Source organism: Gadus macrocephalus, chromosome 14, assembly GCF_031168955.1.
Source record: "Gadus macrocephalus chromosome 14, ASM3116895v1".
NCBI lineage: Eukaryota > Metazoa > Chordata > Actinopteri > Gadiformes > Gadidae > Gadus > Gadus macrocephalus.
Window position 1 is genome coordinate 18,527,613 of NC_082395.1, and position 13,768 is coordinate 18,541,380.

At 45.4% G+C, this 13,768-nt stretch overlaps 1 protein-coding gene across 3 annotated transcripts in view; it reads right to left on the reverse strand.

The window, feature by feature from the left end:
- fhod1 (formin homology 2 domain containing 1) overlaps positions 1 to 13,748 on the reverse strand; it is a 28,448-nt gene extending 14,700 nt beyond the window's left edge. The window contains exons 1-12 of one of the 3 annotated variants that reach the window (XM_060070956.1): positions 13,299 to 13,748; positions 12,082 to 12,188; positions 11,187 to 11,251; positions 7,978 to 8,045; positions 6,109 to 6,214; positions 5,233 to 5,327; positions 4,248 to 4,359; positions 4,003 to 4,097; positions 3,276 to 3,419; positions 2,243 to 2,562; positions 1,495 to 1,599; positions 461 to 526 (exon numbers count right to left, since the gene is read on the reverse strand). In XM_060070956.1, the coding sequence (XP_059926939.1) occupies positions 461 to 526; positions 1,495 to 1,599; positions 2,243 to 2,562; positions 3,276 to 3,419; positions 4,003 to 4,097; positions 4,248 to 4,359; positions 5,233 to 5,327; positions 6,109 to 6,214; positions 7,978 to 8,045; positions 11,187 to 11,251; positions 12,082 to 12,188; positions 13,299 to 13,496 (1,481 nt within the window). In that variant the 5' untranslated portion in view covers positions 13,497 to 13,748. The remainder of the gene's footprint in view (positions 1 to 460; positions 527 to 1,494; positions 1,600 to 2,242; positions 2,563 to 3,275; positions 3,420 to 4,002; positions 4,098 to 4,247; positions 4,360 to 5,232; positions 5,328 to 6,108; positions 6,215 to 7,977; positions 8,046 to 11,186; positions 11,252 to 12,081; positions 12,189 to 13,298) is intronic. The other 2 variants (XM_060070957.1, XM_060070958.1) reach the window with 2 other exon arrangements.
- Between the last annotated feature and the right edge of the window lie 20 nt (positions 13,749 to 13,768).

The following is a 13,768-nucleotide window of genomic DNA, read 5'->3' on the forward strand; positions in this document are numbered from 1 at the left end:
ATGTTAACTTTGTGGCGCTACAGACCGGCTAGCTTCATAAAAGTCTGTGATGTGAATCTCAGACTTTTATGACAGTACATTATGTAGTTAGGTCATTTTACTGTCCTTGAGGGGTTTATATGTTATCAAATCTACTAAATGTCAGCTGCAGACATATCATCACACTTCCCCAATCAAACGTCACTACGTTCTTTATGATTACAAAGAACACAATATATTGATCAACGTCTCCCATTCAATGACTTCTAAAGAATAATAAAAAAAAATTGAATAATCCATATTACAGTTTTTTGATCATTCAAACAAAATTAGTGCAAACACAGGATTGTATATTTCACTTCACTTGAGCTGCCAAAGGATTTTTGGCCGCAATAATCCGAAAAAAACGGACTGAAGTTTGAATGTCCTGCAGGTGATTTATGAATATACTGATGATTGTATCGATGAATATTTGACTCACTTAAGGCGCCGGTCTTCTGATGAGTCTTCAGGACTGGACCGAGGTGACAGTTCTGGACCAGACACACTACACACACACACACAAAAAGTGTTACGGCCAAGACTACAGCCTAGCTATGGGTCCTTGGGGAATAATTTGATATGCAGCAAGATACAAAATTCAATAATTTTTTATCAAGAAAGCACGTCTAACCCCTACCTGCCCCTTAATGACCTCTCTCTGTTTTCACTGTCCAACCCCTACCTGTGCCTTAATGACCCATCTCTGTATTTACTGTCTAACCCTACCCCCTCCTTAACTCCTCGCTAAACTCTACTTCCACCATAACGACCTGTCTCTGTACTGTCTAACCCCGACCTCCTCCATAATGACCTGTCTCAGTACTATCTAACCCCGACCTCCTCCATAATGACCTGTCTCAGTACTATCTAACCCCGACCTCCTCCTTAATGACCTGTCTCAGTACTGTCTAACCCCGACCTCCTCCATAATGACCTGTCTCTGTACTGTCTAACCCCGACCTCCTCCTTAATGACCTGTCTCAGTACTGTCTAACCCCGACCTCCTCCTTAATGACCTGTCTCAGTACTGTCTAACCCCGACCTCCTCCTTAATGACCTGTCTCTGTACTGTCTAACCCCGACCTCCTCCTTAATGACCTGTCTCAGTACTGTCTAACCCCGACCTCCTCCTTAATGACCTGTCTCAGTACTGTCTAACCCCTACATGCTCCCTAGCTAGCTAGTCGTTCGCTGTGTGTGGAACAGATGTCCACCGGAGTTAAGCTGGATGTCAGCTAGGTGCTAGTTAGGTGTTAGCCAGTCGTTAGCAAGATGTCCGCCAGCTGTTTACTTTGGACCAGAAGTCCTCTAGATGTTAGCGAGGCGATAGCTAGCAGCATTTGGCTAGCGTTTAGCACAAGATGTCGGCCAGATCGTCTGCCATCAGAATGTAGACGTTAATCTACATTCTGATTTGTGAGACTACAGTGCTGCAAGCTGTTAGCTAGGTGTTAGCTTTGTGGCGCTACAGACCTGCTAGCTTCAGAGTGTTGTTCTGAGACAGAGGCGGCCTTAGAGAAGAGCCTGGAGCGACGTGACTGCCCTGCAGACATGTGGTGGCTGAGAAAAGACCGGCCCCTTGTAGAAAACACACCACACCAGCAGAGTGACACATTGAGACAGACAGAGACAGAGAGAGGGAGAGGGAGAGAGACAGAAAGAGAGACAGATCCAGGGAGGTACAGAAGCAAAGACAGAGACACACACATAGTGGTCGGTAGGTAGTGGTCACTGTTAGTGGGCAGCAAGTAAAGGCTCAGTTACGGTTCCACGTCGATGCGACGCATTGACCACGCAGACATTTCGACAAAGTCACAAACCTATTTTGGTCAGGTTTTAGTGAGCAGACCAATCCCAGCCCTTGCTGCTGCGTCGATGCAAGGTTACAGTTTTTGGGAGGCGCACGTCAGGCCCTTGCGGTGGACGCAAGGAGGGGCGCAAGGTTGTAAGGGTCCGTAAACCCCCCCTGTGTTGTGACGACGTGGAACCATAACTAAGCATTTATGGTGGCCAGTACTGGTTGGTGTTATTGAGGTCTCTCTGCAAGTTACACATTGTGGAACAGCAGGTGGCAGTAACAACAATCAACACTGGATTCACACACACACACACACACACACACACACACACACACACACACACACACACACACACACACACACACACACACACACACACACACACACACACACACACACACACAGGGTGGGAGGTGGCTTACGGGCTCTGGGGCAGGTCTTCCGGGGTGAGGGTGGGTGAGGCTGCAGTACCGTTGGCGGCCTGAAGGAGGGGCAGAGGAGATCCTCTCAGGGAGGAACTAGGGGAGGGGGTGCTGAGGTCAGAGGTGACGCTGCTCCTCTTGCCCGACCCGAGGGAGGTGGAGGAGATGTCCGAGGAGGTGGGGGAGAGGAGGTCCGGGAGGTTCTGGGCCGAGGTGCGCCTGCTCCTCCTCCCCTCCTGGTCGCTGGACACCTTGCGGCGCTCCTTGCGGAGCTGAGGTGAGAGGTCTTCTACGTCTCCGTCCTCGTACCTCAGAGCAGCCTGCAGGGGGCGACATTACAGTATCAGAGGTCACTGACCAACCTCTGCGGGTACACTTACTAACCCTGCGGGTAAACGAACTAACCCTGCTGGTACACTAATGCTGCTGCTAGACTAACTAACCTTTGCGGGTATACAAACTAACCCGGTTCAGAGTCTAGACCAAAAGGGCTTGGACCTCTCGTGTTAAGACCTGTAGGTTTTAGACGGTGGCGTAACATCATGGTGATATGCCCCGGTGCAGATATTTTTTTTGTGCCCCTGGACAGGACTTCCGAGCGGGGGGCTGCTTACTACAGTTTCAGTGCGCCCTAACAATGACTCCCCCGCCCCCTCCCTTGTCCGTTCAATTTGGGAACATGTGTGGTTTCATTTTGCTTCTTTCGTATAATTTAATTAATTAATTAAGGGCTCCACCAGAGGGCGCCCCCGACACATTTTTGCCACCCTAGGCGATAGCCTAAGTCTTTTTTTATTCTTCCTCCATGGGCCCCGGTGCAGTGCACCGGTTGCACCGTCGATATGTAAGCCACCGGTTTTAGACCTCTAGGGTTTAGGGACCTGCTTAGTTCAGACCTCTGAAGGAAAAATTAGATAACTAGAAATTCCAGGGATTAGACCACTAGGGTTTGGGGATGGGTCCTCCAGGGTTTTAACCTCTAGGGTTAGGGTTTGGGCAAGGACTCCCGCGGTTAGGCCTTCTGGAGGGTTACCTCGTAGATGGTGAACTGCTGCCGGAGTTCCAGCTCAAGGCTTTTGTTGCTGGTGTGTTTCTGCATGACCCTCTCCATGCCGAGACGCTCCAGGGAGTCCGTCACATCGTAGAAGGAGTCCTGGTCCGGGAGCGCTGCCACCGTCTGCAACAAGCACACTGGTTAGACTGGTTGCACTGGGAACTGTCAGTTCAACCAGTCTTCCACCGGTAAACCCTGTGAGCTGCCCAGCAAAACCACGGTTTCCTACTGGTGGACACTCTGAGCTGCCCAGTACGGCCAGAGTCTTCTACTGGTTGTCAATGGGAGCTTCCCTGGAAGTTAGACTGGCATATATATATACTGGGAGTAACAGGGGTTACACTGGGAGATATACTGAGTTGTGCTGCGAGTTAAACTGGGAGTTGTATTGAGAGTTATACTGGTTTTATTGAGAATTATTCTGGGAGTTAGAATAGGAGATATACTTGGAGGTAGAGTAGGAATTATGATGAATTATACTGGGAGACACACTGGGAGATATAACGGGAGTTAGAATGAGAGTGAGTTACACCGGGAGATATACTGGGATTTATACAGGAAAATGAACTGGGAGTAATAACAGGATTTGAACTGGTAGTTATAATGGGAGTTACACTTTTTATACTTAAACTATAAGAGATATGCTATGAGTATTACTGCGGGTTACACTTGGAGTTAGACTGAGTTATAGTGGGAGTACTGGTACCTTGTTGAGGAGTGTCATGGTGTAGATTAGGAGCTCATTGTCAAAGCCGTTCTTCTCCTCCAGGATGTCCATCACGTACCTAAAAGGCTCAACATCTAGGACACACACACACACACCAAAATGTATATTTCCGTTAACTCTGCATTGTTTCTGTATTTCCAAAAGTTACCCCACTGTACGGAAATACTGTTGTTACCAAAATAAGACGGAAAGACAACCATTTAAAAAGCAAAGGGACAAGAAACCTCTCTTGTTGTCCACTGTGTTGACGGCTGTGATGAGCAGGGGACTGTTGGACTCGTTGTATTCTACGAACACGATGAGCAGCTTCAGGGCCGTCTTCACCACCAGGCGAGACTGACAACACATAGACACTGTCATAACGGCTCTGTCCACTAGGACCACGGTTCTCAAACTCGACCCTAACCCTTATACAGGACACTAGACCCTAACCCTTATACAGAACACTAGACCCTAACCCTTATACAGAACACTAGACCCTAACCCTTATACAGGACACTAGACCCTAACCCTTAGACAGAACACTAGACCCTAACCCTTATACAGGACACTAGACCCTAACCCTTATACAGGACACTAGACCCTAACCCTTATACAGAACACTAGACCCTAACCCTTATACAGGACACTAGACCCTAACCCTTATACAGGACACTAGACCCTAACCCTTATACAGAACACTAGACCCTAACCCTTATACAGAACACTAGACCCTAACCCTTATACAGAACACTAGACCCTAACCCTTATACAGGACACTAGACCCTAACCCTTATACAGGACACTAGACCCTAACCCTTATACAGGACACTAGACCCTAACCCTTATACAGGACACTAGACCCTAACCCTTATACAGGACACTAGACCCTAACCCTTATACAGAACACTAGACCCTAACCCTTATACAGAACACTAGACCCTAACCCTTAGACAGAACACTAGACCCTAACCCTTATACAGGACACTAGACCCTAACCCTTATACAGAACACTAGACCCTAACCCTTATACAGGACACTAGACCCTAACCCTTATACAGGACACTAGACCCTAACCCTTATACAGGACACTAGACCCTAACCCTTATACAGGACACTAGACCCTAACCCCAACAGAGTACACTTGATCCTAACCCCAACACCCCTAACACAGAACACAAGACCCTAATCTTAACACATGCTGTTGTCATGGGAGGAAGTAGAACTCACCAGACTTCCTGTCAGAGTGTAGAGCCACTGGACGGTCTGATTGTGGCCAATCACCCCGTTCATCCCATCCACAAACAGCATGATCTGACTCAGAGCTAGAGACAGACAGACAGACAGCATGATCTGAATGAGAGCTAGAGACAGACAGACAGACAGACAGACAGACAGACAGACAGACAGACAGACAGACAGACAGACAGACAGACAGACAGACAGACAGACAGACAGACAGACAGACAGACAGACAGACAGCATGATCTGACTCAGAGCTAGAGACAGACAGACAGACAGCATGATCTGAATGAGAGCTAGAGACAGACAGACAGACAGACAGACAGACAGACAGACAGACAGACAGACAGACAGACAGACAGACAGACAGACAGACAGACAGACAGACAGACAGACAGACAGACAGCATGATCTGACTCAGAGCTAGAGACAGACAGACAGACAGACAGACAGACAGACAGACAGACAGACAGACAGACAGACAGACAGACAGACAGACAGACAGACAGACAGACAGACAGACAGACAGACAGACAGACAGACAGACAGCATGACCTGGCTCAGAACAGATGATGAGTGATATCTCTGATGTAGTTAGGGTTAGTGATATCTCTGATGTAGTTAGGGTTAGTGATACCTCTGATGTAGTTAGGGTTAGTGATACCTCTGATGTAGTTAGGGTTAGTGATACCTCTGATGTAGTTAGGGTTAGTGATACCTCTGATGTAGTTAGGGTTAGTTGGTGATACCTCTGAGGATGTAGTTAGGGTTAGTGATACCTCTGATGTAGTTAGGGTTAGTGATACCTCTGATGTAGTTAGGGTTAGTGATACCTCTGATGTAGTTAGGGTTAGTTGGTGATACCTCTGAGGATGTAGTTCTGGTAGTTGTGGTCAGCTTCCGCTCCGACCTTGATGAAGCAGGTGAGGCCCTCTGAGACCACAAACTCTGGGACAAGATCCTCATCGTCCTGTGAAAACATCATCATCATCATCATCATCAGCATCAACATCATCATCATCAACAACACCATCTAGCCTGGTGAGAGAGCAAGCCCTTGCACGGAAATTATTCTTTCCTTGTTATAGATTGCCGATGCACAATCCTGCAGCTATTTATCCGATGAGACAACAATACTAATCAGACAGCCTTGAAAAGCGGAGTCAGACAGTGAACACACGGTTCCTACTGCAATGTTGGTTTGCACCCCATTGCTTGGGGTGCCAGGGTTTGGTTCTATGTCACAATCTTTACTAAGGTAGAAGAGGCTAACAAGATCGTAACGTTGATACAAGATGTAACAAGTCTCTTTTTGTTGCATGAGAGGACAGTTAAATAGGACATGGATGAACACGCTATTTATACCCCCGCAGAAAGCTGACGGGAAGCAGTAAACCACTTTAACGAGTCGGACAACAGGTTCCCAGTTACGATAGATATAGAGATAGAGATATCTTTGTATAAATAGGTATACCTCTATATATATTGCCATTGTGTTCCTTTAAAGGGTTAGAGAATTAGAGAGAGCTTCATAGGTATGGGACTTTGGGTAGAGCGAGAGAAAGAAAGAGAGAAGCCTCTGTTCAGAGAAGAGATTTTCTTGCATAACACTTAACATAACACAAATATCCTCCTTATGTTCTGAGGCGTTTGCCATTTTATAAATGGTTGTTGACAACAGATTACTTTTGCTAACCCCTGTATAAAACATCTAACCCCTAGTTATAGACTCAAGAACCAGGGGTTAGAGGTTTGTAGAAGTTCAGAACCGTAGAATATAGAATGTAGAATCTCAGTGTTGTAGAATATTATTATTAGACTGCATTATTTGACAGTTAGACTACTCGATTATCAGACTATAGACTACTAAACTATTAGACTACTGTCCTAGAGTCCTAAAAAATACAATAAACGATGTGTCTTGTGTATGAGACGCAGCTTCATGCACGGAGAGTATGAGAGTCTTTATACAGTCTTTATCCGGTTTGAATAGAAGCGCAGCGCAGAGATTTTGTTTAAGGATATTCAAACTGAAAACGTCGAACTGAAATCCTCATCGCAGCTATGATTGTGTCTCTCCCATCTGTCCGAAACCCAAATATATTGAATGTCTCTTAAATCTCAAACTTCATGGTAGGCTTTAAAATAAAACAAAAAATGCAATAAAAGTGGTGCGTTGTTGTGTCATCGACTCAAGAAAAACAGGTCATCAGTTAAAGAGACACCTTCAAGTGGGTATCCCGGTTGTGATAGAGATGCAAATCACTGCTGCAGAGTCGAACCGAGTCGGGCCAGGCCATTGTAGTTTAATGGAAAACTGGCAGTAGACTCCTAGCCTAGAGTTGTCTCAACTATTATACTACACTATTAATCTTCTAGACTATGAGACGATTAGACTATATTATAAGGCTATAAACATTGCCACTCAGTCTTTTAGACTACATTACTACATAAAACTATTATTCAAACCTACTCGACTTCTAGTCGAGTAGTGTTGAGAGAGTAGACTAAATTATGAAACCTAGCTACTTGCCGACACCTTTATAGTATTAGTACTAATTTATACTACTAATAAACTATTAGCCTACATCACTTAACTATGCGATTATAATGTTAGATAATTGTACCACTAGAATACTAGCCTAGAGCCAGCCACACTGAGGACCATAGTAACATTGAATTATATCCGACAGGAAGAGGAAGTAGTGAAGCAGGAAGGACTTCCTGTCTCACCTGGAAGAGTTGCTTGAGAGAGAAGAGAGCGCGCCGAAGCTCCGGGCCTTGAGAGTTATACAGTTTCTCTATATGAAAACACACAGATATACACAGACACATCAATTCACACTATACAGGTTCTCTGTAAAACATTACATAGAGATCCAATACACATCGATACAGCTTCTCTATATGAAAATACACAGATATATGCATACACATCACGACACACTATACAGCTTCTCTGTAAAACATGACAGAGTCACGATACACATCAATACTGCTTTTCTATATAAAAATACACAGAGATACAAATCAAGACACATTATACAACACACACACACACACACACACACACACACACACACACACACACACACACACACACACACACACACACACACACACGAGCAAGCAAAGGGCAAACAACAAAGTCACAATTCTTCTTTCTTTTGGCATCCCAATGTTGGAACGAGCTCCCTGTCGATGTCAGGAGACACTCACCAGCTTCCACCAGAGACTCAAGACTCACTTTTTCAGAGTTAACCTGGACTCTGCATAGCCTACCGCCTTACCCCCCACCACCCCTTCTCCTCCGGAAAACAACCCTCTAACACACTTGTTGTATGTTGTACGTCCTGGCACTAAATGTACACACTTATTGTATGTTGTACGTCCTGGCACTTGAAAATAGAACTAAGCATTGCGTAGCGTCTTATCCTAGCTACCTTTGTGGTCGAAGGGGAATGGGTTAACCTAGCAAGTGTAAGTGGTTGACACTTGTTCTATGCACATCCTTGCTGTACCGACAGCGATGTTGTTTTACTTTCTTCTGACAATTGTATGTCTTTGGATAAAAGCGTCTGCTAAATGCCCTAAACACAGGATATAGGTGCCAAGGGTCAAAGAAGGTTCCCAGTCAATGGCTGCTTACATCCTGTTCAGCGGAACACATTCACAATGCTGCTGATAGTTTCTATCTACCATATATAGATCTTACTTCTCGTTATTTCTACAACATATTTCAAACTAATGTCTAGTATACATTTAATACATATCTATTACCAGGGGAGGGGTGCACATAACTTCTTCATAGAGTTACTCAGTTGAGTACCAGGAGATGGTGTTTGGTACGCACCCCAGACATAGCTCCACACGTAACATTGGATCTTATGAAACGTACCCAGTTTCACAGGGGTTTTTTGCGTCACCTTTTTTTTTTTATCAAACTGCAGCAGCTCAACCACGGAGCGTTTGATTATCTGACAAAATGAACGTTGCGATCAGCTGATTTTGCGCAGTTCTCCAGTGTGTGCGCACGGCGCAGTGCACAGCGCACATGAGCGCACATTTCATTGCGCTTATCATTCGTTTCGAGCCACGGCACATCTTGGTGCCACTTTTTCGAAAAAAAATAATTTTCTTCTGCTCCGGCTACATTTCCCTTTTCTTTACAGGTGGCGAACGCACAAGTAGCTGCTCAATGTATTTTGTTGTTTAGTTTTTTTTTCGATCTCCCGTAAGTTACGCAAAAGCGCAGTAGTGACACAAGTGACGTTACGCATCCCCGGTTATGGCCGCGCCATAACCCCAAGTTATGGAGTTTCTATCTCCCAAATATCTAGAATTAACTTCTATTTTCTATCTAACACATATTTAGAACTAATTGCTAGTTTCCATCTATCACATATTTAGAACGAACTTTCAGAACAATCAAAACAGTTCTGTTTACTTTCATCACATGCACGCGCGCGCAGACATGCACGCACGCACGCATGCACGCACACACAAGGTTGCAGTTTACTATATAAATAAACTGCTGTTGTATTTGTAGTATTCGCGTGTGGTTCTGATGACCTCATGATATCTGAATCTGTTGTGTCTTTGGGTCACTAATAGAGCATGACTCAGACATCCGACAGCTGGGTACACACAACACTGCCAGTGTGTGATCCACCTCATGTGATTTGTTCTGAGTGCGTCTCCTACAGCGTGTGTTTTTAGTGTTTGAGTGTGTGTATACATGCATAGGTGTGTGCTAGTGGTGTGTGCGGTAGTGAGTAGTGTATGTAGTGTGTTAGTGGGTAATGTGTGTCACGTGTGTGACTCAGAGTTCGAAATAAACATGCAACATTCTACACTAATACCCAAAGAGCGAGACAAACAGGCAGACAGGTCAGCTATCCTATAGTGCCAGGAAGTTGTGCGATGTGCTGGCCGTGGTATTTCCTGTTTGTGCTAATGATGTTGAAGTAGCTTGTTTCTGCCTCCATGTCTTAGAAGATAAGAGCCTGCAATTCCCCCCACCACACTCAAACTCTTCCAAAGTAACTCCAACCAGCCATAACCATATCCCTTACTAACACTAATCATCCCCGGACAACAGAAGGGATACGTTCCCCCCGGCTGGCACGAGCCCTGAGGCTGAGGAACATTTTAACCACCGAAGGGGTGCGACGTGGCTTGACCAACCCAAAGCCCCTGTAAGCCCACACACATACCCATACCACCTCCTACCATGGCAGCTAGACACTCCTCTTTTTTTTTTTTGAGGCGGGTCTGATAAGAATCTGGCCCCAAAGGGTAGCCCTGAAAAGAGCTCCAAACTGAAGCCGAAATAGCTAAGCACATGCCATCCTAAAACCAAGGCCCCTGCAGTAAACTGGGCGTACTAGGACCCATGTCCTGGAGAACTCTGTGGTACTCCGGTTCTTTGTAACTAGTCAGAGAAAGGCCAGTGCAGTCCCGTGTTGTTCGGGTTAGGTTAGATAGCTTCCTACCTGGCGAATTGTTCCCCGTTGATGACGTTTCTATCATGCGACTGGTGCGAAACAGGGAGCCTTGTACTTTGCTCTTCTCGCCTGTATTTTGAGTTCTGACTTTTTTCTGTTTTCCACTCTTGTGTTTATATTGCGGATGTGTCTTAATAAATGCTGGATGCATTTCACCTAAAAAAACATCAGAGAGCGGGTCTAACCTAACCCTAGGTAACCCTTACACACCCACAACCCTAAATAGCCCTGACCATAACTCCTTAATAAACCTAACCCCTCCCAATTTATCTTACCCTTAGCTTTACACTCAATAAATTCCATTAGACTAAAGCAAAAATATTCTGAGAATATGGGTTTGGGTTAGGTAGTAGTAAGTCATGTTCTTTCAGATATTTTTCCATCATTGTAAGCGTAGTTACATGTTCCACCAGATCCAAGAAAGAAAGTAATTACCCAGAATGCAGTTCACCCGTACAGATAGCAGAGTCCGCAAAATCAGGATGGGCTTCTTCCCATTTCTGGAGAGAGAGAGCGAAAGAGAAGAGAGAGAGAGAGAAGATTGTGGTAAAGAGAAAATGTTAGGCTATAAATGGAAAATTTAAGAAAAGGATTTTCGTGGTGACATCATTGTACCACAATTGTACCACCGTCCCGGGAGAACTACATTTTCCTGCTGTGTCACTACTTCTAGACCCGTCTCACTGCTATGCTAGAACTTTCTCAATGCTGTAAGACCTGTCTCATTATTTTGAGACCGGTCTCACTTCTGTTAGGCCGGTCTCACTTCTGTTAGACCTGTCTCACCACTCTGTTAGACCCGTCTCACCACTCTGTTAGACCCGTCTCACCACTCTGTTAGACCCGTCTCACCACTCTGTTAGACCCGTCTCACCACTCTGTTAGACCCGTCTCACCACTCTGTTAGACCCGTCTCACCACTCTGTTAGACCTGTCTCACCACTCTGTTAGATCTGTATCCCCATTCTGTTAGATCTGTCTCACCACTCTGTTAGAACTGTCTCACTACTTTAAGACCTATTCACTGCTGTTTGACCGGTCTCACTGCACGGCAATTCCTGTCTCACTGCTCTGTGAGACTGGTCTTACTGCTGTTAGACCTGTCAAACTGTCGTTAGCACTGTCTCACTACTCTATTACACCTGTCTCACTGCAATTAGACCTGTCTCACTACGATAGAGCCGTCTCACTGCTGTTAGACCTGTCTCACTACCGTTAGAGCCCTCCCACTATTCTGTTCAACCTGTCTGACTGCTCTGTTAGAATTGTCTCACTGCTTTGTTGGACAGTGGTTGAATTTGATTGGTTTGTGAGGAAGGGGGTAAGTTACTCTATGTCCTGGTAGAAGTTCCCCAGGTCGTCTCTCTGCTCCGCCAGAGAACACTCCAGGTCCACATAATTCCCCCTGGAAGACACCTGCAGGGTACTGTCCTCCACCTGGGACACACACACACACAGACACAGACACAGACACAGACACAGACACAGACACAGACACAGACACAGACAGACAGACAGACAGACAGACAGACCAGATCCAGTGAATATAGGTTTTATTGAAAAATTGGAAGCAAGTTAAAGAATCAACATTTTAACCAACAAGATCTCCAGAATCCAGATGATGGCTAGTTACCTGTAGTTGACTAACTCACGAGAAGACCTTCAGATTTTATGACTAGATCAAATTAGATGATCAGAAAGCGACCTCCAGACAATGGTTTGTGACATACATTTTCATCCTTGTATTGTATGGAGTATATGTTTCATACTCAATAGTCAACGAAGATAGGGATGAATGTTAGTAGGCGGGTAATCACAATATCCTAACTAGGACAACAAGGAAGTACTATTTAAGACACTGGATAACTTGTCTTTTATTTTCACAAACTGTCTTACTGTGACTTCTAGCTTCCTGTCATTATATCTGCTGTCAACAGCCCTTCCTCCCTGTGTGTGTGTGTGTGTGTGTGTGTGTGTGTGTGTGTGTGTGTGTGTGTGTGTGTGTGTGTGTGTGTGTGTGTGTGTGTGTGTGTGTGTGTGTGAAATTAAAAGGAAAAGTGTGGGAAATTAGAAGGAAAAACTGAAACAAAGAAAGACATGTGGATTCATGTTTAGAGGATCATCATTCAAGCATTGACTCATCACCGCATATTTATCAAAAATCCTCCAGTTCTGACCTAGGGGGTCAGACAGTAGTCCTGCCCCCTGACCCATCGGATCCAACAGTAGTCCCGATCAAATCGAGGTATTAGGCGGAGCAGAACAGTAGTTCTGATCTAAGAACTTGGTGCGGGGTTGGTTTTAGTTGCACAGCTCCTTTCTCTCGCGAAATATGTGATATGATTAACACACCATCGCACCCCACAACCCCCTTCCTTCCCCAAAAAGTTCGCAGCAACGATTACCCGATGGTAAATCACTTCCAAAGACGAATCAAAGCTATAAAGTTATCAGGCGATAACAAAACAAAAGCTGCCGTCTTCAGTAAGAGGCAACATGTTGTTGTATATATCTGCGGGACTGACAGTCGGCAAACTCCGGACTCACTTTGAGAGGAGCCCCAAGAAGGCTCTGGATCCCCGCAATCAGCTCACTGAGCGCCAGGTTCTGGTCCAGGTCGATCTGAAGCGGTCTCCGCGGCTCGGGGAAGTTGGTGCACACGAAGGGGTCAGAGTCCTCCAGGTACTGGACCCTGCAAGTGACCGAAGCCATCTGGTCTACCTGCGCCAGGTGGGCTGACAGCATGCGCCGGTGTGGTGGGAGTTCCCCGTTGTTGCGACGCTCGTCTGTCCCTGGAAGTTTGCTTCTGAAGGAGGAAGCAGCTCAAGAGACTGCCCCGGCGCCTACGTCACGGGTATGGAAAACAGTTGACAGATCACAATTACATTGCAAAGCTTCTGGCTCTCCTTCTAATCCCTGAATGAATACTTATCTATATATATCAGTAGACCTATAGGTATAAATATATCTATATATCTATGTATCCATATAGGTATATATATATATATATATATATA